At 41.4% G+C, this 24,931-nt stretch overlaps 1 protein-coding gene across 8 annotated transcripts in view; it reads left to right on the plus strand.

The window, feature by feature from the left end:
• Positions 1-24,931, plus strand: part of foxp1b (forkhead box P1b) — a 551,692-nt gene that overhangs the window by 410,326 nt on the left and 116,435 nt on the right. For all 8 annotated transcript variants that reach the window (XM_070895167.1, XM_070895172.1, XM_070895168.1 and 5 more), the window contains 2 exons: positions 12,650-12,787; positions 17,214-17,303. In XM_070895167.1, the coding sequence (XP_070751268.1) occupies positions 12,650-12,787; positions 17,214-17,303 (228 nt within the window). The remainder of the gene's footprint in view (positions 1-12,649; positions 12,788-17,213; positions 17,304-24,931) is intronic.

Below are 24,931 nucleotides of genomic sequence, written 5' to 3' on the forward strand. Positions count from 1 at the left end.
CGATCTATATTTTGTCTTTTATAGATGGCTACATTCTGCAAAAAAAAAATTGATTGATCAGCACATGTGTACAGCTAATCACCCTTGTAACAAAATACAGTAGGATGGTATCAAGGTCTCATTTTTTTAGTGACATAGGTAAAACAAATATGCTTTGTGTAGTCAGAGAGGTCCTTGATTTTTGATCACATTTCTAGGTAATGAGTTTTATATTTTCTCTTTAAAAACAAACCTGCAAGCTAAATATCATTTGCTTCATTATACAGGATTTGTAAATGTCAAGAATGTAAACTGCATTTTCCTTTTTATAATAAAGCCATTTCAATAAGGTCATTTTTAAGTTTATCCTCTTTGTAAATAATTTCTGTATATGACCTAGTGCAGATTATTTAAAGCAAAAGCCTGAAAACTATCTTCTGCTGCCCATTTTATAGGAAATTATTGACTGTACGTATGAATATTTCCTGGATTCCAATAGTAAGAGAACCTTGCCATTCTCTACTTTTTCTCGAATGTTATTGTGATTAAAAATGTGCCTGACACAAAAATACATTTTGTGTCCTTAGTATACATGTTAACAATACTGATTGTAGAATAAGACCAGTTTTGTTGCTTTATACCATCTTGCTTCTTCATTTAAGAAAAAAGAACTCATTTTTTTATGTTTCATGTTATGTAATTGAAGTGACATTGAAACCTCACAGCCTGAGATAGCTCACAACGGACAAGTCATTGTTGAGCAAGCAGATGCAAATGTTTTTGTTTTCTTTTTGGTAAATCTACTTTAGTGCAAGCATTACATTTTCAGTAAAGCACGCTTTTAATAATGCTTTTATTCTTTTATTAATAAAAGCAGGTTCAGAGTGATTTGTGAGAAAATGACATTTGATTAAATATTTTTATATCTTACTCAAAATGCAGTAAACTCCCCAAAATAAATGGTGTTTGTGCTTTTGTAAATGGTATGACAGAGAAAAGTATTTAGAAGTGCTGCAAATAAACCTCTTCTGTTCTCATATTGGTGATTGCATTTGTCAATGGAGCCGAGAAAAATACACTTGTGGAGGCCATGAATTTTGTATTAAAGGAAAACTGCATTATTCAGCTGGACTATAGAAGGAGGTACAGGGTACTGGACGCAAGCTAGGTGGCTCTCCACAGGAAAAGAGGGGAAAGAATTGAGCATGTCGCCCCAAGCCAGTTTTATGCACTTACTAGTAACCAGGTGTAGAGTGGCATCAGCACTCCAGGTTGTCTGACTGCCCTGTTGGCAAAGTTTTTTTTAAAGTGTATTGTAAAAGCTTAATTCTCTCCTGGAATTAAATATTACTAAGTGTGACTATTAAGGTTAATCCTTAAATGAAATCTCATTTTGGTTGTGCCATGTCAGTAAGACAGAACAGTGTAGTCACTATTCAGGTACTAATATCTTTCCAACAAAATAAAGTAATGTAGCGATACATTTTCAGGATGAATTATTAGGCAGTACACTATATGGTAATGCCATCTGGGAAGGTAGAAGTGTTTAATTATTATTTGGGTAGGAAAGGTGGCAGCTTTTGTCATCTTTTGGTAAAGGAATTGGAAAACACAGTTGTGACCCATAATGAAGACAGTCTTGCTGCTTTCCAAATATGACATTAGATCTGCGGTGCAGTTACTCCCTGGTAGTTTATGCAACTTCCATATGTCTCAATCATATGGTCTGTGGTAAAAAAACAAAAAACTCAGCTTTCACTTCCTCTTGCTACTTTTTTCTGTTATGTTGTGAATTCCAGTACAACTATTGTTTTTAGTTGTCTTTCCATCGTGGTTTCAGCATTTGTTAATAACTATAGAAATATGCAAATTAAAAAAATTAAACTTTGAAAAAAGACATGTAACCAAGATGCGATGACAGCCAGACAATACAAATCTGGTTGTACTATGGTGCAACTCCTCCTTCATTTTCATTGGCGACTGACCTAGTGTAACATTTCCTTTTTCTTGCTTTTTGCATATTTTTATCTATTAACGGGGGAAAAATTGCCCTGCGTCCCGATTGGGAGCGGTAACCTTCTGGGGCCGGGACTTTTAGCGCCCGGTGCAGAAGTCTCGTCCCTACTGCGGAATTGCTCTTAACGCCCCTCAAAGGAAGCGGAGCACAATCTTGCACGCTCCACTTCCTTTGGGGGCGGATACTGGGGTGTTTCAATGCCCCTCCCCTTCGATTAAAGGGTAGGGCCGCAGTGCACTCTGCAAGGCCGCTGATGGCCTCCGCTGGGTCACCAGGGCAGCGGGCGACTGAGCCAGCAGCCCAGCGCCCAAGACGGGAGTGCCGGGCTGTACACTGGTGGCCCAGACCACGCTAGGCCCGTCATTGTTGAGTCGCTCCGAGAGTTCCCTTTAAGGAGCGCCCCGAGAGCAGATGTCGGCCAGCTTCGTGACCCGCAAAGCTGGCATTGACATCCACTCGTGCCAGCCTCGTGGCCCACCGGGCAATTTCCCCCGCAGGGGATCGGCAAGGGGCATCGCTGGTTGCGTGGCTGCCCAGGGCGTTCACCACGGGGCATGGTGCTGCCATGGCAACGCCCCCGCAAACACCCAGGCAATTTCCCCCCTCCCCCGGACGAAAAGTGTCTTACGCCCTTTTAGAGCTCTCCGGAGGCACTAACAGGGCTATAACAAGGGGCAATTTTGCCCCTTAAGTTTTAACTTTGAAATGCTGAAAGGGCACAAGAGGTGGAATTAACACAGATATACTGGATGCAATTTTTGTACAAAATTAATCCACAGAGCCTATGTCAAGCATTAATATTTTACCTGATTAGGTATTCACAGACTACATAAAGTATAACTAGCGATAAACTACTGTATTTCCTAATTTATTATAAATTAGACTAGCCACTTTTGCTGCATGAGTATTTACTCTTAGTGAATATGGATGGCACTAAAACTAATAATTAATGTAGTACAAGTGTCTTCTTTGTGCTAGATAGTATGAATAATGAATGTAAAAAAGCTACTTAGTGCTAGAGATGAATACTACTCTAAAACCTTTAATTGCTTCTGTTCTATTTTGGAAGAACTGAAAAAAATAAACTCATGTCAAGGATAAAAAAAAACAACACACAGTAATCTGTAGCACAACTAATGCTTTGACGTTATTATGAAAAGGGGTATGTGATTCGGAGATAGTTGCAGATGTCACAATAAATTGAAACCTATAGACAATAACTTTTGTCGTATTCAAGAAAATAAATATGATGTCAGTGTTCTCAATGAGGTGTTGGATGGAAAAGAGTCGCGCAAACTGAAGGCTTTGGCAAGGTTTCATAATCTGATAAATACTTCGTAATAATACCAGTTGCAGTGCTTTATTATTCTAAATGTTCATCTACTTCTTTCATCATTACTAAATTCATTGGACTATTAGATACCCATCAGTAGCAGGAGCAAATTATATCTTGTGACAGGGTTTGTTTTTAATTCTCCTAACACCACGCTAGGAAGTCTTTAGGAAGGTTTTATGAGAGAATACTGGCTTCTCCCCACAGCAACAATTTTTTCCTCACTTCATCAACATATTGGCACTCTGCTTAAATCTTTCACATAAAACTTGGTGAGTAACTTCAAATCATTAAAGCCTTGCATTCCATTTTACATCCTTCTGTCTTTAAGTTGTCATCGCCCTCATCAAATAGGATAAACTTGGCCACTTCCTATAACTATACTCTGGTTACTTAATGAAGATGGACATGCAGGGAGCTGCCTGCCTAGTAATCCATTGATTTTCAAATCCTGACCGTTGACCTTAATTCATCTGATCAGATTTGCACAAATCTGCATTTGATCTATGTCTGCTGGGTGGTTCTTCTGGACATGTCCCCATATGTCTGAGGATACAAATGTAAGAAACATGCTGAGTTTAAAAAAAAACTTTTGCTGTCGAATGCAAATAGAAAACAAAACTATTTTTTGTTATTAAAGTAGCAACGTTAATCTGTGATTTGGTTTAAAAAAAACGAATTGGGCATATCAGATCACATGATCCAATTCATTGGTTCAAAAGGTACGTTACCTGGATGATGAACGACAGTTTATTAAAGTTTAAAGGATGCATAGGACATGTTTTAAACTTTAATATGTAATTTCGCAGATGAATACGTGGCTTGAGCAGTGGTGCAGCAGGGAAGGATTCAAATTCCTGGGGCATTGGGACCGGTTCTGGGGGAGGTGGGACCAGTACAAACCGGACGGTCTGCACCTGGGCAGGACCGGAACCAATGTCCTAGGGGGAGTGTTTGCTAGTGCTGTTGGGGAGGATTTAAACTAATATGGCAGGGGGATGGGAACCAATGCAGGGAGACAGAGGGAAACAAAAAGGAGGCAAAAGCAAAAGACAGAAAGGAGATGAGGAAAAGTGGAGGGCGGAGAAACCCAAGGCAAAGAACAAAAAGGGCCACTGTACAGCAAAATTCTAAAAGGACAAAGGGTGTTAAAAAAACAAGCCTGAAGGCTTTGTGTCTTAATGCAAGGAGTATCCGCAATAAGGTGGATGAATTAATTGTGCAAATAGATGTTAATAAATATGATGTGATTGGGATTACGGAGACGTGGCTCCAGGATGATCAGGGCTGGGAACTCAACATTCAGGGGTATTCAACATTCAGGAAGGATAGAATAAAAGGAAAAGGAGGTGGGGTAGCATTGTTGGTTAAAGAGGAGATTAATGCAATAGTTAGGAAAGACATTAGCTTGGATGATGTGGAATCTATATGGGTAGAGCTGCAGAACACCAAAGGGCAAAAAACGTTAGTGGGAGTTGTGTACAGACCTCCAAACAGTAATAGGGATGTTGGGGAGAGCATCAAACAGGAAATTAGGGGTGCATGCAATAAAGGTGTAGCAGTTATAATGGGTGACTTTAATATGCACATAGATTGGGCTAGCCAAACTGGAAGCAATACGGTGGAGGAGGATTTCCTGGAGTGCATAAGGGATGGTTTTCTAGACCAATATGTTGAGGAACCAACTAGGGGGGAGGCCATCTTAGACTGGGTGTTGTGTAATGAGAGAGGATTAATTAGCAATCTCATTGTGCGAGGCCCCTTGGGGAAGAGTGACCATAATATGGTGGAATTCTGCATTAGGATGGAGAATGAAACAGTTAATTCAGAGACCATGGTCCAGAACTTAAAGAAGGGTAACTTTGAAGGTATGAGGTGTGAATTGGCTAGGATAGATTGGCGAATGATACTTAGGGGGTTGAATGTGGATGGGCAATGGCAGACATTTAGAGACCGCATGGATGAATTACAACAATTGTACATTCCTGTCTGGCGTAAAAATAAAAAAGGGAAGGTGGCTCAACCGTGGCTATCTAGGGAAATCAGGGATAGTATTAAAGCCAAGGAAGTGGCATACAAATTGGCCAGAAATAGCAGCGAACCTGGGGACTGGGAGAAATTTAGAACTCCGCAGAGGAGGACAAAGGGTTTGATTAGGGCAGGGAAAATGGAGTACGAGAAGAAGCTTGCAGGGAACATTAAGGTGGATTGCAAAAGTTTCTATAGGTATGTAAAGAGAAAAAGGTTAGTAAAGACAAACGTAGGTCCCCTGCAGTCAGAATCAGGGGAAGTCATAACGGGGAACAAAGAAATGGCGGACCAATTGAACAAGTACTTTGGTTCGGTATTCACTAAGGAGGATACAAACAACCTTCCGGATATAAAAGGGGTCAGAGGGTCTAGTAAGGAGGAGGAACTGAGGGAAATCTTTATTAGTCGGGAAATTGTGTTGGGGAAATTGATGGAATTGAAGGCCGATAAATCCCCAGGGCCTGATGGACTGCATCCCAGAGTACTTAAGGAGGTGGCCTTGGAAATAGCGGATGCATTGACAGTCATTTTCCAACATCCCATTGACTCTGGATCAGTTCCTATGGAGTGGAGGGTAGCCAATGTAACCCCACTTTTTAAAAAAGGAGGGAGAGAGAAAACAGGGAATTATAGACCGGTCAGCCTGACCTCAGTAGTGGGTAAAATGATGGAATCAATTATTAAAGGATGTCATAGCAGTGCATTTGGAAAATGGTGACATGATAGGTCCAAGTCAGCATGGATTTGTGAAAGGGAAATCATGCTTGACAAATCTTCTGGAATTTTTTGAGGATGTTTCCAGTAAAGTGGACAAAGGAGAACCAGTTGATGTGGTATATTTGGACTTTCAGAAGGCTTTCGACAAGGTCCCACACAAGAGATTAATGTGCAAAGTTAAAGCACATGGGATTGGGGGTAGTGTGCTGACGTGGATTGAGAACTGGTTGTCAGACAGGAAGCAAAGAGTAGGAGTAAACGGGTACTTTTCAGAATGGCAGGCAGTGACTAGTGGGGTGCCGCAAGGTTCTGTGCTGGGGCCCCAGCTGTTTACATTGTACATTAATGATTTAGACGAGGGGATTAAATGCAGTATCTCCAAATTTGCGGATGACACTAAGTTGGGTGGCAGTGTGAGCTGCGAGGAGGATGCTATTAGGCTGCAGAGTGACTTGGATAGGTTAGGTGAGTGGGAAAATGCATGGCAGATGAAGTATAATGTGGATAAATGTGAGGTTATCCACTTTGGTGGTAAAAACAGAGAGACAGACTATTATCTGAATGGTGACAGATTCGGAAAAGGGAAGGTGCAACGAGACCTGGGTGTCATGGTACATCAGTCATTGAAGGTTAGCATGCAGGTACAGCAGGCGGTTAAGAAAGCAAATGGCATGTTGGCCTTCATAGCGAGGGGATTTGAGTACAGGGGCAGGGAGGTGTTGCTACAGTTGTACAGGGCCTTGGTGATGCCACACCTGGAGTATTGTGTACAGTTTTGGTCTCCTAACTTGAGGAAGGACATTCTTGCTATTGAAGGAGTGCAGTGAAGAATCACCAGACTGATTCCCGGGATGGCGGGACTGACCTATCAAGAAAGACTGGATCAACTGGGCTTGTATTCACTGGAGTTCAGAAGAATGAGAGGGGACCTCATAGAAACGTTTAAAATTCTGACGGGTTTAGACAGGTTAGATGCAGGAAGAATGTTCCCAATGTTGGGGAAGTCCAGAACCAGGGGTCACAGTCTGAGGATAAGGGGTAAGCCATTTAGGACCGAGATGAGGAGAAACTTCTTCACCCAGAGAGTGGTGAACCTGTGGAATTCTCTACCACAGAAAGTAGTTGAGGCCAATTCACTAAATATATTCAAAAGGGAGTTAGATGAAGTCCTTACTACTCAGGGGATCAAGGGTTATGGCGAGAAAGCAGGAAGGGGGTACTGAAGTTTCATGTTCAGCCATGAACTCATTGAATGGCGGTGCAGGCTAGAAGGGCTGAATGGCCTGCTCCTGCACCTATTTTCTATGTTTCTATGTTTCAAAGTCAAGTTAAATATTTGAATCTTTAAATAATGTCAGGCATGGCTCAGTAGTAACATCCTTCCCTCTGAGTCACGATATCTTGAGGTCAACCCCCACTCCAGACTTGAGCACATGATCTCGTTCGGCACGTCACTACAATATTGATGGAGGGTTGCATTGTCGGAAGTGCCAAATCTCAGATGAGGAGTTAAGCCGAGATCCAGTGGCCTGTCAGGTGAATGTAAAAGATCTCATTGTACTATTTGAAGTTGAGCAGGGAGTTCCCTGGTGTCCTTACCAGCTTTCTTTCTTCCGACATCACCACCAAAAAAGATTAGTTAGTCATTTATTTTCTTTGCAGTTAGTGAGATCTTGCTGTACACAAATTTGCTGCTGTCTTTGCCTACAAAACAATAGTAACTACACTTCAAAAGCAATTTGTTGGCTGCGATGCACTTTGAGCTTAAAGATGCTATATTTTTTTTCTTTCTGAAGGTGTGGCCCTAAAGTTGAATTCTAAAATGATATTTACGTGTCAATGTGTCCAGTTATTCTCAATACATATTCACTCATTTCTCAAGCCTTATGTTGCGATTCACTTGGGGGGGGTGGGGGGGGGGGGTTATTATGAGCACTTTCTGAAATCACACAGTTTGGTCTGTGTATTAAAGATATGTGAGTGGTTACAAGCTTATGTTAGTCAGCACTTTTAATTAGAGAGCATCTGTTTCCAAATTCCAATACACAATTCGGGTATAGATCACACATGAATACAAGCTGTTCCCTCTCATAAACACTATATTATTTATAAACCTGTGACGTATTAAATGATTGATAGATAATAACCGCCAGGTGGAATGAGCAATTGAAGTTGAATCTGGACTAGTTCAGAACTGGATGGACTTTGTTGGAATGAATAGCTTAGTTATATCACATAACTTTCATTATTTTTTTAAAGGCAATTGATTTTACATTTCTTATGGAAGCAGCAATATAAGTTTGCAAGAGAGCAAATGAAGGGCCTATACCTTTAATGGACACATGCCGTTGAATTCTGCTGTACCACACTAGTTTTATTTCTCTGTTGTGATATAAATTACTCTTGGAAAAAAAACATAAGGTCACAAATAAAATTTCATACAGGAAAATACGTCACACTGTGGTTGTTTTTTTTAGCTTCAAATCATATTTTAACTGTTGAGGTAACTAGTTGTTAACTATCTCTGCTTTTAAGCTGTTTTATCAGAATTGTACCTTATCTGATTTACCGTCAAGCATGAACTTAAGGTATGACCATTTTTTAATATAAATATTAAAGTACTTTATTTCATTCTATGGAATGAAGTACCCTCTTTCTAAAACTTCCATCAATACCTGTATATCTTATTTTATATTTTAAAAATGCTACAATGTTAAGTTTAGAATCTCGCAAAAAAAAGTCAATTAGTCAGGTTAACTGTTTTTCTTTTCAATTAGTTTAGTTACTTTGGGCCCAGATTTGGCCCTCCGGTTTTTTTGCCGCACTTATGTGAGGTGCGCCGACTTTCTGCTCTCAAAACAGCGGCCGAAAATATATCGCCGTATTCTCCCCGCTCTGGCGTGTCGTGCTTGGCATGGCGTGGCAATCACAGTGGGAGGCGGAGCTAGGGCCGTGCGGCTGAAAGAGTGCCGGCTGGAGGGCGGGGCTCGGGTCCAGCGTGTGTAACAATGCTGGCAGCGTTGGAGCGATCGAACATGTGCCCGGGCGTCCTGCTCACCTATCCCCAGCCGAGTGGCCTTTCACACCGGCATTGCTTTAGTATCGGACCTATTGCCCCGAGAAATAACTCTGCAATTGTTGAGTATGAGGGCGCCTTGAATAGCTGACCACAGAATGGCTGCAGCCCTGAGGAGTATGCAGATAAAATAAAGATTCAATCAAGCTCCTTCAATCTTAATCAATGAATTCAATTCAAGCAAATCTTAGATGAGGTCCTTACTGCTAGGGGGATCAAGGGGTATGGCGAGAAAGCAGGAATGGGGTACTGAAGTTGAATGTTCAGCCATGAACTCATTGAATGGCGGTGCAGGCTAGAAGGGCCGAATGGCCTACTCCTGCACCTATTTTCTATGTTTCTATGTTTCATGCAACCTGATTTAAATTCTATGAATTATGACACTACCATTCGAATTTATAATCATTTCTGAAGTCCATACAAATGGTACATGCTGTTGGGAGTATATTTAGTTGTCTCAGGTGAGCTTTCATTTTTAAAATGTACTTTTTTAGTCTACCACGGATGTTTTGGATTGTTTCATGGCCTTTTTGTCAGCATTATTTATGATTTATTTTGAGGTGCCATGGCAACTATCAAAACTTACAATAAGTACATAATAGACTTTTACACTTAACACATTAAGGCTCTGCTGCAGCCTGTGTGTGTTCCCAGCCCCCCTCCCACCTGCCAGCCCCCCTTTAAATTCCCTCCTGCAGCCTCCTTCTGCGAGCCCAGCCTGTTGCGTCCTGTGTGTGGCCAGTTCACTGCTCCCCCGCCCGGGTTTCCCACCCACCGCACACCTATCCCCAGCCGAGTGGCCTCTCGCTCCGGCCGGCACGCTGATTTCCCAGGCTGAGTATGAAGGTAGGACTTAAGTTTTATTTATTTATTTATTTCTTTATTTATTATTGATGGTTTTTATGCTTCATGAATGTTGTTGAGAAGGTGTTTTGTGCTTTGCAAGGTCCTCTCCGCTTCCCTCCATCCCCCCCCGCCTCTCCCCCGCGTCCCTATCTCTGGCTACCTGCGCTGATTTCTTAACTCTCCGCAAGGGTTTTCTGTGCGGCCACAAGTGGCCACATATGCTGGTCTAAGTTAGTTTGGAGCAACTATTAGCTGTCCAAACTGGTTTAAATGGCCAAAACAGGCGTAGGTGGCTGGTAATGCCCCCTTTTGAAAATAAAACTAAACTAAAAAAAATCCTAACTAACTCACTTACACTGGCGCAAATTAAATGTGCAGAATGGGGATTTTTAAGATACTCCAGAAAAATCGAGTTGCTCCAATCCTGGGCAAATTTGGGCCCATTATTTGTTTCACTATCCGAGTTGGAATGCTTTTCAAAGCATGTTGAATGTAGATTTCTGTTGGTGAAATGGTTAATGCCAGGCTAGTACGTTTTGCTTTTCTTGTGCATAAGTAACCCTTCTGTTCTAAGTTCTGTGCATTTGTTTATGATTTCCAAAGCTTGGCTATATATTGCTGTGTTATCGCCTTCTCTCCAGTGTGCCTTATAGCAGTTTTCAGTCATTCAACAAGGGATTAAATGGCAGTAGTTGGAGTGATCAATAGGTTAAGAACAGTACAATCACTCTTGCTGCTAATGACCTCTGTAGTAATGTGTAATAAAGTGTGTGCTATAATAGCCTACTGCCAATGTTGCATGCTCTTTGATTTCTGACATTAGTTACTACACAAAAGACAATAGGGTAGCACGTGTACATTTACAATGTGAACTTCCATCACCCCCACCCAAAATAACTAGTAAACTTGGTGAGTCTAAGTAGTTTAATAGAAATGAGTTGGTAGCATGTAGTTAGAAAGCTCTGTGTAGAGTTTGGAATATGCCTTCATCTGTCTGACCTTCATCAGTGATTTAAGTTCGTCAAGATTAGTGGTGCTGAGAAATCAGGACATCAGTGCATAATGACTGTGAAATTAGGAAAGTGAATGCGCTATGCAAATGGCAGGAGAAATCAGTGAAGGTGGAGGGATAGACACGACAAAACAGAATAAGAGCTTAACTGCAGAAATACTTAAATGTATTACCACAGCGCTGCAGAAGTTTGTTTGTTAGACTCTATATTTATGGGTTTGTTATTCAATACCTTTTAAATCCTTTCACTGGCACTAACCTATTTTTAGGTTGGAAAAAATTCCCCCAGGATGCTATAAAGCTATAGATCAGTTTACACTTTCAAGTTTCTACTTTTGTGTGATCAATGGAAGTTTGCATCTGTGGATGAAGTACATGTAAGCCAGATGGAATTCAGCAACATTGTACAAAATTTAAGCTGTTTTTCTGTAAAATATTAGAGGGCATTTGAATTTCACAAGGAAGCAAATGTATTTTAATAGGAGTTTTACATGAATACTTTTCAGCTGATAAAACATTAAAAATGTTCCTCCTGTTTGTCCAGTTTTAAAAACGACATTAAAAACAAAGAGCTGGATTGAAACGAGCTTTGAAATTTGTATCCAATATCCCAGCATTTCAACAGAATGTAATGATTGATTTGAATAGCTGAATTTCATTCTACAAACATGTAAAATTTATAGGATTGTCATTAAATATAAGCTCGAAAATAACTATGCAACCTTGCTCGAGACAGACTGTCATTTTAATGTCGGTTTCATTATCAGAACAGGACATCATCCTTCAGACACAATGTACAGGTTACTCAGTTTCAGTTTAGAAGAATGTCCATGCACATGGACATGTTAGCAGTTGCAAATGTGAAATGCTATCAGGTTCATCACTGTAACTGTTTGTCACTGAAATGTCAGTGAGAAAAGCTTGCTACGGATATATCAGCAATATGAAAAATCTGGCAGTATCAACATTCATGTCGTTTAGATCAGCATACGGACAATTGAGATCACCGTGGAGGCTGCTTTTCAGAAATGGCAGTGCTCTTGTTCAGAACAGGTTAAGGCAATTCAGATTTGTATTAGTGATAGCAATATTAGCGCAGTTTGTTCATGTGCATTTAAAATAGCTAATCTGCATATTTCATACATTGTTTTTAAAGTTGCTGTGTTGCAAACAAGATTTCATATTTTTAAATGCTGAGAGGATTGAAATATGTTAATTGCTAAAACTTGTATTTCTTTCATAGTGAGTTGGAAAGATTTAATTTTTCATGCCACAGCCAGGTGTTTTTAACACAAGTGTGCCACCAAGCTCAGTTCTTTGGCCCAATTCCTGCCAACCAGTGAGCCAGAAAATAAGGGCAAAGAGTACATGTCAGTACCGTGACAAACAACATGTTATAGTTTCAGGGTTTGATCTCTGCTTAAAAAAAAAGTTAAAAAAAAAAATTTGCAACATACTGTTTCATAGCGATTTTTGATAAGGTCAGTGTTTGATTGAATCACATTGTGATACAGCTTTAAACTGATTTGACAATATCAGCATTTCACTCAACAATTTTCTGCTATATAATAATTGCTACAAGTACATGTACAGCTTTATGAATATTTTGTTCCTTATTCGCATGTGTTATGTCTTTAGGTTCCAGTATCAGTGGCTATGATGACACCTCAAGTGATAACTCCCCAGCAAATGCAACAGATTTTACAGCAACAAGTACTGACTCCTCAGCAACTCCAGGCCTTGCTTCAGCAGCAACAGGCTATCATGCTGCAGCAGGTAATCTCATTATCATCCATTATCATCATCATAGGCAGTCCCTCGGAATCAAGAAAGACTTGCTTCCACTCTTAAAATGAGTTCTTAGGTGGCTGAACAGTCCAATACGAGAACGTTTCCTCTGCCCACCTTTGGCTTGTTTGCCATAAAGGAGTTCCAAGTAGAGCGCTTGCTTTGGGAGTCTCGTGTCTGGCATGCGGACAATGTGGCCCGCCCAGCAGAGCTGATCAAGTGTGGTCAGTGCTTCAATGCATCCATTAAATTATGTATACAATAACAGTACCTGAAATAACCCAGTTCACTCTCAGTCAAAACTGGACGACACTATTTATATCATTCTGTTTATCTACTTTAAAATTGGACAGACATGTCTATACAGCCCCATTTTCACATGTTTAAATAGTGAGTAACATTACATGAACCATCTCCATCCATCTCCGTAAAATTGCCCGCCTCCATCCCTGCTTCTGCCCATCTGCTGCTGAAACCCTCAACTATTCCATGCCTGCCTGGCCATCCTCCATCAACCTCAGCTCATCCAAAACTCTGCTGCCCAGATCCTATCTTGCACCAAGTCCTGCTCACCCATCACCTGTTTCTTTGCTGACTTACATTGGCTTCCAGCCACCAACACCTCCAATTTCAAATTCCCATTCTGATCTTTAAATGTCTTTATGGCCTCACCCACCAACACTCCCCCCATCTTTGTAACCTTCTCCAGCCCTAACTCCCGTGTCCCAGAATTCTGTATTCCTCCGACTGCGACCTCTTTTTACCAAGCTTGGTCATCCCTTCTACTGTCTCTGCCTTTGGTTCAGTGTCCATTTTTGTCTGATTCCACTTCTGTGAAGCACCTTGGGTTGTTTTTCCTATGTTAAAGGCACATTATAATGTTGTTAACGCCAAATCATTAGTATTAACGGAATAATATTGGCCTGATTTTCCGATTGAAGGGGCATCTCTGACTTCTACCCAGTACAGAGCTGCCCCTCCGAATCCAGCCAAATCTTTGGCCCCAAGGTCATCTACATACAGGAGGCATGCTCCCCAATCTCTGATGTGGAGTCATGCCAGACTGGGAGCATACACTTACTGTAACGGGGGCCTGCCACAGTGTGAGGCAGAGACCATTGGCCCAGCTGCCTAAAAAATAGCCACATTTTTAAAATACATTTTGGAAGCTGATCTTGGGAGCTGTACATGGCAACATTCTAAGAGTGATTCCACAAAGCCCCACTATTAAAAGTACCCCAAGGTCCCATCCACTGACTTTTAAATGCTGGACACCATGGTCTAACAAACACTCCACTGTCCAGTGTTCAGCTCGAGACTGTATTAAACTTGTTAAAAGATAGTTTGTATGTCCCTGCCAACCACCACAAATCTGCTAAAAACTTGATTGGGGGGGGGGGGGGGGTGTGGGATCTAAACCGTTATCTTTTGTCCAGGACAAAAAGCTGCTTTGAGAAGTGGTATGTAAACTGGTTTATAAAGGTCATTATAATCTGTATCAGGGTGTACCTTATGCACATGATTTTGGATGACATTACTACCCAATCCATCCTGCGTCAACATCTAACTGAGCTATATTCTTTTACTGATTCAAGTGCTTTGCTGAACTGATGAGCTTTTTGCAGCTGTTCTGCATGAATATCTTGCAACGTTTTATGGCTAAATCATGTGCTATGCAACTATTCATCTGGAAGAGATGCTTGCATTTGGACCTTGGTAGCATTCTGCATAGTAGCTACTTTTTTTCCTTTTCTTAGTTCTATTCCTGCAATGCTGCAATTACTTGTATTTCAAAAATAACCAATCTAGTGGCTTCTCAGTATAACCCTGCATGATATACCATAACCTCTAATAGAGCACACATTGTTTAATTACTCCTTATTAAAACACCAGGTAAAACAGCAATGGTTATGTTTTGCCCCTGGCACAAATGTTGCTTCTTGCATTTGGCATAAAATCGATGCTGCACGTGTTTAACCGAAATGCTGACCGTAACTCCGCACATAGAAACATAGAAAATAGGTGCAGGAATAGGCCATTCGGCCCTTCGAACCTGCACCACCATTCAATAAGATCATGGCTGATCATTCACCTCAGTACCCCTTTCCTGCTTTCTCTCCATACCCATTGATCCCTTTAGCTGTAAGGGCCATATCCAACTCCCTCTTGAATATATTTAACGAACTGGCATCAATAACTCTCTGCGGAAGAGAATTCCACAGGTTAACAACTCTCTGAGTGAAGAAGTTTCTCCTCATCTCGGTCCTAAATGGCTTACCCCTTATCCTTAGACTGTGACCCCTGGTTCTGGACTTCCCCAACATTGGGAACATTCTTCCTGCATCTAACCTGTCCAGTCCCGTCAGAATTTTATATGTTTCTATGAGATCCTCTCTCATTCTTCTAAACTCTAGAGAATACAGGCCCAGTCGATCCAGTCTCTCCTCATATGTCATAACAATAGAGGAAGAAAGTATTCACTGTAATTGTACTCCTTATCCCTTTTGAGTCACAGTATAGTTGTGTCCAAGCATTGCTTGGTTAACACATTATTCTGATGTGTTGCAGAGGTCATAACAGACAGGATTGAATCAGAATCTGAGTTCTGATTTCTGAGCTTCTCATTGGTGATGTTGTGAAACAGACCTCCCTCAGGATTGGTTTCATGCCACCACTGGTTTAAACTGCAGTATCATCTGGCTGTGGTCTCAGCAAAATCACCCCAATTGCACTCAACAAATCCCCTCACGTTGTAGGATTCCCCTTCAACCCATTATCAGGTGTCCCCTCACTGCTCTGCTGAGAACATTTAGTATCACTGATATATCTCCAGTAATTCACCCTTGCAGATTTGGCACGTCGATCCCAGATTATGCAATGGCGTTTCATATAATCTTGGCATAAGGTAACATTTTTTTTTTCCAGGTCTATTGACATCCATTCCTCTCGTCCCCAACCACTAATGGCTAACGAGCAGCACTATTGTTTCCGTTGAACATACGATTTTACATACGCTCAGCATTGTTGTATGAATGGTCTTTTTTGTATGTATTTGTTTTCCAGTTCTTTAGGCATTCCCTTCTGGCATTCCCAGCTAAGGGGGTTAGTTTTGACGATCAGGCTGTGCCAGTGCTGCCCCATAACTGGTCACTAGGAGGTGGTAAAGAGCAGTCTGGCTTGTGCATCAAAAATACCTTACTGTGGCACAATACCTTGCATCTCTGTCCATTACCTACACCAGCGTAATGACCTGGGATTGGGAGCCCACCTATTGGGGAGCCTAAACTCACATCCTCTTACTTTTGTGGTGCAGTGCTTCAGTTTACCAACATGCTGTGTCACAAAGCTACTCATATAACACATTTATGTATACCTGTAGCTGCAAAGACAAGCTGTACAAAGAGGGTTTACTGTAGTAATTAGACAAACATTCTAAATCAGCCAATAATTTGAATATTACCCTGGAGACTGTTCTTAGGCCCAATTAGTAACACGATGTACTCTGAATTAGTAATCACTTGCATGAAACTACACCAAATAAATATTACAAATTATCTGGGGTGCTTTTTTTTTAAAAAAAAAAGTGCCTTGCAACCACAGGTTTAGCATCTTGCATTCTGCCTAAGTAGGCAGCAGATGTTAAGTGAAACTGATTTTCAACATGTAGTCTACAATGTTTTCTCCCACTGGGTTGTATTCTGCAATGATCAATACTTGTGCAAGGTATAGCTTCGCCAAGCATCATGCACATCCAGACGGCTTCAGTCCCTAATCCAGATCAAGAGCTCCCCTGTGGAAGATATTTTCCCTGCTGCAACACAAACATGGAGAATGGAGTGAGGTTGGGCTATGCTGATCAAAACTGACTTCACTTCCCTGTGAAAATGGAACTTTTGTCAAATTCAGATTTTAATTGAATTCACATTTATTTCAGTAAGGCTGCTCCAGAAATAAAGCCACTAATTCTGGTGCTGTGCCCTTGTGCCAGATATATTAGGGGAGGTTGACTGCTCTTGCTTACGGATCACTTTTGAGTGACCTGTTTAGAAAATTGCTAACAATTACTCCTATGAATTATTACATTGACTGGTCTGTGAATAACCATGTATTCCAAGCAAGGACATTTTTTGGCTTTCTTCATACAGACAAAGGTCACTTCTTGCCATATTTTAATTAGTTAGTGTGGAAAATGGCATGTTTTCATCAGTTCATTTTGAAGATTAGTTCTGAAATGATAATGCTAAGAATAGTTCATACACTGAGGGATTTATTGGCAAGTTTTGATCCAAAAGGTCAGACAAGCGTTGATAAGAGGACGTGACTGCGATTCTCTTTTAAAATTGCAGTCCCGTGCCACGACAGAAAAATGTTTATTTTTTCCTAATGTAATTATTTTATAACCTTTTCACAACAGCAACAGCTTCAGGAGTTTTATAAGAAACAGCAAGAGCAGTTGCATCTTCAGCTTCTGCAGCAACAACATGCTGGGAAACCAACTAAAGAGGTATGTTTATGTATTGAAAAGAGTAATATGTTATAATTAAAATGGAAATGGCAGAGAGAAAAGAGGCATGTCATTGTGAGATGTGCCTGCAGTGAAGGCTTTCCACTGGTCTCTCAGCTTTGTTTCCTTTCTGTTTTCTAATTCATAAAGGCTTACTCATCAGCTCCAGTTCAGTGTGCATTAATGACTTGGGGATGCAGTCTTCATGATGGACAAAGAAATGATTATTGTGTAGTCAAAAGAAGTTCAAAGTCAGACAGGGAATTTCAGTTTTTCCTTAGAGATACACATTTCAGAGCATATAAATTAAGGCAAATGTTAAAACCCCACTCGTTGAGTGTAGTCTTCAAAGTCACAACGCTCTAATTAATGAACTGCGAGCTTCAGTTTGGACAAGTCGCAGTTTGATGCACTCATAAATCAACATGACAGGCCTACTTCTCATGCTCAAGACAGCGCTTGTCATTGAGTCACATCAGATGTAAACATGATAGAAAAAAGAGAGTCTAAAGGAGGTGCAATTGATCAACAGAGTTGGTAGAAAACCAACTTTTGAAGCACATTATGCATGATCACAGGAAATGGCTGTAACCTCACGAGACTTTCTCCTTCTGGTGATATTTTTTTAAATAGAATTTCTAACAGCCATCAAAAGTGGAATAGGAATTACTTAGCTTTACTCCTGTGGTTTACAAGCCATAAGCCCCTGTTGTTACTTTGTATAGCTTTCTTTTAAAGGCATCAAAAGTTTTTTTTAGATCCTTACCACTTTATTTGAAGGCCAACAATAAAAGGCTGTCGATGTCATTCTTATCAAATGTAAGGCATTGTGTTTTTCTTGATAATGCCACATCTCATTAATCTATCATTTGGTCTGTTACAGTTAGTATCATGTAAGAATATAGATGTGCTTTGTTACAGTTGTAGGTGTAAAGGGTTACTATTGCAAGTATGATGAAGCAGTTGCACAACTGACAATTACCACACGCCTAATGGGGAGTAACCTAGGGAAGGAAAGTAGACCTTTGACAAGTATTTGAGGGAGGGAAGTGAGGTACAAGTTTATCTGGATATTTCAGTATTTCGGCACTGATTATTGACCTGACAACAGAACTGTGCGGGGACCTTTTTTGTATGCATTCAATTGTAAGAAGTAAACAAACTTGGTTGTATCCTGTGTTTGATAACTGGGTGGGGAGTACAGTTTGGCAGCATGTTTGGTGCTTTTAAATTCTTTCTCTGACAATGGGTCTTGTATATTTTATATCCTGGCTTTTCATTTGTGAAGCAATGGTTTGAGTTTTCCTATAGACAAATGTGTTGAGTGGGAACAGCACACAGCAGTCAATCCAGATAATACTGAATTGAAGTGAATAGTTTAGCTAATGGCACATAATCTAAGATACAATACATAGCCAAAAAGATGTTTAACTAATGTAGCTAATACTTTAATTGACTTTCCAGAATTGTTAGGTACGATCTAGATAACATCATCATAGTTTGTTGTGAATTATGGTAGATTATGGATGTTAGATAATTTCCTTCCATTTATTGTAGTACAGCACTGTATTATCTTTATCAATCAGATAATTATTGTAGGAAATCTGTTTAAAAGTTTTGTCTGTATTGTAGCCAGCATTGAGACTTCTTATTCTTGAGCATTTGTTCTGCTGCCCCTTCCCTTGTTCATCAGTAGTTTGACAAATATAACATTCTCGCAATACATTAGAAGAAGAGGTGTCTACTGTAGTCTCCTTATCTCTCTATCACCGACACCTGGGAGTCCCTGGCCAAAGACCACCCTAAGTGGAGGAAGTGCATCCGGGAGGGCGCTGAGCACCTCGAGTCTCATCGCTGAGAGCATGCAGAAATCAAGCCCAGGCAGCGGAAAGAGCGTGCGGCAAACCTGTCCCACCCTCCCTTACCCTCAACGACTATCTGTCCCACCTGTGACAGGGACTGTGGTTCTCGTATTGGACTGTTCAGCCACCTAAGGACTCATTTTTAAAGTGGAAGCAAGTCTTCCTTGATTCCGAGGGACTGCCTATGATGATGAAGATGGCTAAACATAAATATCATGTTATTATAATATATTATTATACTATGTTCATCCGTCCATTGCATCCTGCCCTAGGGCAGATCCTAACTGAAGGCTCACACAGCCTGGAAATTGGATTGTGCCTGAATCGGGACATGATCCAGGTGCAGCTGCACGTGCCTAATGAGGCTGGCAGCAACACGGCAGAAATTTGGTCGGTCGGCCTCATTAGGACATTATTAGGATATTACCAGCGAGCACCAATCTTGGCCCAAAGCCAGCTTGCCGGTCAATGGGGGGACACACAAAATCAATCGACTGGGACACCAGCCAAAGGTCTCTGGTTAGTCTGGTAGGGGGGAGGGAAGCAATTGAGAATTGGGAGGTCAGTGGCCTGCGGCAGCCCGCAGTTTTATAGTGGAAAGGGAAGAGTATTCAGCTAAGTATCTTTAAATGGCTTTGCCTTTTTGGTAGAAGCTTGCAACAGTCCCTTTAAGGACCAAGGCCAAAGAGCGCCACCTACCCTTAAGGATGGACGAGGGGGTGGGGGGGCACCCACACCCATTAGGGGGCAACTATATCGGCTGGACATCAATGCAGTGTTTAGAGCTAGCCCACACTGCGATATGTGTGCGCACTAGGTCCGTGCAGCAGAGCTGGTCTCCAGTCGTCTTGGTTAATCCTTGCCACTGGACCAAGACCTAGCTCTGTCAAGCCCGTGTGGTGGCTGGTGTGCAACGTTAAAACAATCCACGCACAGGCATCTTCCACCCTTCAAGATTTAGTTCAGGATCTGGAATATTAGGTCCTTCATTGAAACACCTGTGAACTCATCTTTTTTTGGAGTGGAAGCAAGTCATCCTCGATACGAGGGACTGCCTATGATGATGATGATTTAGAGTTGGTGCTACAGGCTCCGCTCACCGAAGCTGTCTGGAGTGAGAGCCGAACCTAATTCTTCTGACTCTGAGGCAGGAATACTACCACTGAGCCAATGGTCACTACTTCTGGAGGCTGTTAACCCAATATTTAGAGACCATATCCGACTCTTCACTCGCCGAGGCAGTCGGGAGTGGTGCTTGTACTTTTTACCTTCTGACTCAGAGTTGGGAATGCTTTCATTAAGCTGAAGGCTCCCTCCCTTTACATTATGTGTACCATGTTAATACCTTAAGTATAGATCACTGGATTTTACCTGGGTTCCTTTTTTTTTTAATGTGAAAAGCATGTGTTTGTATCCATAAATACAAACTTGCTATCTCTCCTTTCCTGTTTAGGTTATGGAATGATTGTTGCTATTTTAATTAAAATGTAATTTAACATACATTTTTTTTTAAACATCCAGGGTCATGTACAACACTAAAGTAGTAAACTGATTTCCCACAAAAAATAAAGTTGAGTCGGAGAGTAAATGCCAACTATACCATTCAGGTTCTATATCCCTCTTGCTCTTAGAGTTCAGGAGCTTGTAGTTGCCTCACTTGGGGAGCGAGAACAATTTGAACTGACATTGTTCACCCTCTTTTCAGAAACATTTTGCAAAAAAAAAATTCTCATCAGGTAACCGAGTTCCTTTTGAAACTACAACTGTCCAAGTGTCTGTAATTTAATTTGAGTTTTTTTGAATCAATTTTGCTTACGGTTATCCGTCTCTAAACTGTCATCAATTTCAAGGGAGATAATACCTTAATCAGCAGCTTTAATTTCTTGCTATTGGGAGTGGGAAGAAGGGAGTATTGACTAATACAGCTATGTCTGCTTTTTTTTCTTGTTTTGACTCATTACGCTGAATTTTATTTGTAGTATGTCGCCAAATAGATGAAAGCTTCAGTAAATGTTCTACTAATAGATCATCAGTTTACAATGACATTTGCATGTGTCTGTATTTAGTTTTCTAATCATATACAATTGCCACAAAAGTCACTGTTGAACACGCACATTTTTCTACATGTGAGGGACCGTTTTGTGGGTGTTATTTTCGATAATCTTGATGTAACTAATAGTTCTTATCAAATCTGTTTCTCGTTAAATTGCTTTACAATCTTGCTATTTTGCCACAAAATTTCTTATTATGTTGACTGCATGAATCATTCCTTCATACAACTTAATTCATAGTTCTCTCGATTAGTAGTGGGTACACTATTTCCTTATGGAGACGGTCACATTGCAGGACTAACTGTATTTACCCTTGAAATATTTCAACGCTATTTTAATTGTTTAGATCAGGAATACATTTCAAGTCCTTTTGAGTAACTAATTTAAAATAGATTTTAGCTATTGCTAATTTCCATAATTTTTATGTTTCCTTCACATACTAAATTAAACTTAAAGTCAGCCCAGTAAACAAGAGAAATTGCTTGCTTGTCATTTTATAATTTGCTTTGGAGCTCTTCTGATATTACTATATATGCAACTTCCTTGATTTGCCCACTTAATGCCACACACATTTAATTGGCCTAATGTACTGGAAGTTTTGTTTTATCTAATATAGAATGATACAACACAGAAGGTGGCCATTTGACACATTGTGCCCGTGTCAGCTCTTTGGTCGAGCTATCAACTTAATACCAGTCACCTGTTCTTTCCTCATAGCCCTGGAAATCTTTTCCCTTGAAGTACTTATCAAATTCTCTTTGAATATTACTATTTAATCTGCTTCCACCACCCTTTCAGACAGTGCATTCCAGATCACAACTCGCTGTGTGTAAAAAAAAAAAAAAATGTTTGCTCATGTTACCTCCAGTTCTTTTGCCAATCACCTTAAATCTGTGTTCTCTGGTTACTGACTCTTCTGCCACTGGAAAAAGTTTCTCTTTATTTACCCTTATCAAAACCACTCATCATTTTGAACACCTCAATCAGATCTCCACTTAACCTTCTCTGCTCCGGCTTCTTCACTCTCTCCACATAACCAAAGTCCCTCACCCCCTGGTACCATTCTGGTAAATCTCTTCTGCACCCTCTTCAAGGCCTCGATATCCTTCCTAAAGTGCGGTGCCCAGAATTGAATATTGTAGTCCTTGCTTTTGTACTCTATGGCCGGAATTTTCCCTGAAAGAAAGAGGGTGAGTTTGGAGTGTAGGGGCCGATAAAGTGTCAAAAATAGGATTCCCAACCTGATCCCGTCCCCAACCCACCCACTTCCTGTTTTGCCTGTTGCAATAAGGGCTTCTTGTCAGGTAGATATGAATGGTATAATCTCTGACTAAGTTGTGACACACCGTGTAATACCGCAGAAGACCACAGTCGGAAAAATGGCTGAAACAGCAGTTAGTGCAAATTCCCACAATATTAATCCCATGGTGCCTTCCAAATTGTCCACGGTCAACACTGTCCGATTCAACATTTGCTTCTTGTGAAAGATTGGAGCTAATATATACTCTGAATCAGAGGCTGGAATCTTCCCAGCCCTATGAGTGCGGGTTTGAAGGTGAGCCCGCTGTTAAAATGGCTGTGAGTGACAGCAGGTTAGGATCCCACTATGAATCCGCCTCCGTGTGAGTTTCTCAACTGTCAGGTCAGCGTTCGGATAGCGGCGGGACAGGTAATTAACATCATTAAAAAATACTTAAATTTTAGTTAAGAGGCTTAAAAGCTGGCACTCACAATTTTACCAACCTTTTGACGGCTTTGCCATCCCTCGGGTTTCACGCCAGGTAAATGTGTTGCGTTCTCAGTGGCTCTCCATTGCTTTGGCTAGTTGACAGCTGCAGAAGTGGTACAAAAGCTACCATTTCACAACTGTTCACTTTCCAATGTCAGAAGATGAAGCCTTCAGGTTTTGGAAGAGTATTTAAGCTGTGTGCAGTTTGGAAGTGTCTGCAGTGAACTCTCCATTCCCTGTCACCTCCTTGGAGCAACCTCGTTCACCATTGACAGATCGCTTCTGTCATTTCAACCTCACCTGCCGTCTATTCCAGCAGCATCGGTGCCCTTGAAAAAAAATCTCACCTTGGTCCTCAGAATCCCACTATGATCAACCCCAACACCAACATCACTAAACACACCAACATCGCCAACAATACCAACCTTCTCCGCAATCACTTGATGCTGCACAGTACACAGGGCACAAGCACATGACCACTTTGCTGCCCGGGATGCCAGGGATGACCTCACCACAGCCAGATTTACTTCACTTGATGCTGAACACCCTGACTGACACATGATGCACCAGGTTGGCACCACCCTACACAACCGCTATAAAGCATCCTGCAATGCCCAACTCATTCCTTTCACACTCATCAACATTGTGGGGGGTACCCTTATGTCTCACCATTCACTGCAACTCACTAACCCAATTCTAAAGGTACTCGCAAATCTGTCCAAGAATGCAAATAGTTCAAAATAAAGATTTCAATGTTTGACAATTTATCAACATTAACTATACATGAACATTGGCTGAAGGATCAAAGTGCCTACCCTTGTGTGTTGTTAGTTGGTATGATTGAACAAGGATGAGGGTGAGTATGAGGGGTGGCTAGTGAAATGGGGAAGTGATAAGGTAGATAGAGAGGGATGGGTGGAGGTGCAAGGTCAGTGGGTGTGAGTAAGGATGTGCAGGAGTAGTGTAGGGAAGGCTGAGTGATGAGTGGCACAGCAGGATGAGATTGAGTGTGGCTTTGCAGTAACATTTCATGATCTGCTGACATCATTGACTGGTTTGCTCCACTGCAGCCAGGACCTCCTGACGACATCCCAGCTTGTGCCCTCCACATGTGAAACCAGACTGCCTTGCTGTCCTGGGGAGGTCCCTTCCGCCCATGGAAGCATATGGAGGGAGTCATGCGAGAGACTGGGTGCAGCCGTGCATCTCTGTGCAGTGCTTGTCAGTGTTTGCAGCTCCTCAATGCTGCAGGTTACGGACAGAAGAATTGTCAAAAGCATTGTAGGCATGGTCCCTTTAAGGAAGCTGGCTGATGACGCATCATCAATTGACGTCATCAGACCCACTTCCTCTTAACTGGCCGGGAAGTCCGTAGGCCGGGGTCAACAAGCCCGATCATGGGACGATTCCGGAGAGAGTCAGGAGCGGGCTTTCCACCGCCAGTAACCCCGGACGCATCGATATATGGAGAAATCGCAGCCAGAGAGTGGCTCCCAAAATATGTTGGCCAGAATGTGGGTTATTATGGTGGTGTGAAAATTCTGCCCACCACGCTGAGGCCAGTGTAACCACTGCCCAATTTTCAGGGTCGAGGGCATTTCCCATGCAAGGCTCCTGGTGGGACCAAGGACGATTAAGGATGTGCATTGCATAATTTTGGATTGCGAACAGGAGCACAATTGGCTGGGAAGTGGTGTGACGCCCACCATTTACACACAGCAGCAGGGAAAGATCACTGGCGGTGGTCCAGATTTTGAGTGGGATAGCAGAAGAAAACCCAGAATGGTGCGTCTTGCATTCCAATCATGCTGTAACCCTCTAAGAGGTTTCTGCAAGACTATAATTTCAGTAGAATTGGTACGCCTCTTGAGAAGAATGCTTGTTGTGGTAACTTCAGTACCTTGTCCAACATTGTGCAAACCAGCAGCCCTGCATTTAGAACATTCCAAACAAAGTTTGCGAAACTGGTTCGGAGGAGAAGGCTGA

The sequence above is a fragment of the Pristiophorus japonicus genome, chromosome 12, assembly GCF_044704955.1.
Source record: "Pristiophorus japonicus isolate sPriJap1 chromosome 12, sPriJap1.hap1, whole genome shotgun sequence".
NCBI lineage: Eukaryota > Metazoa > Chordata > Chondrichthyes > Pristiophoridae > Pristiophorus > Pristiophorus japonicus.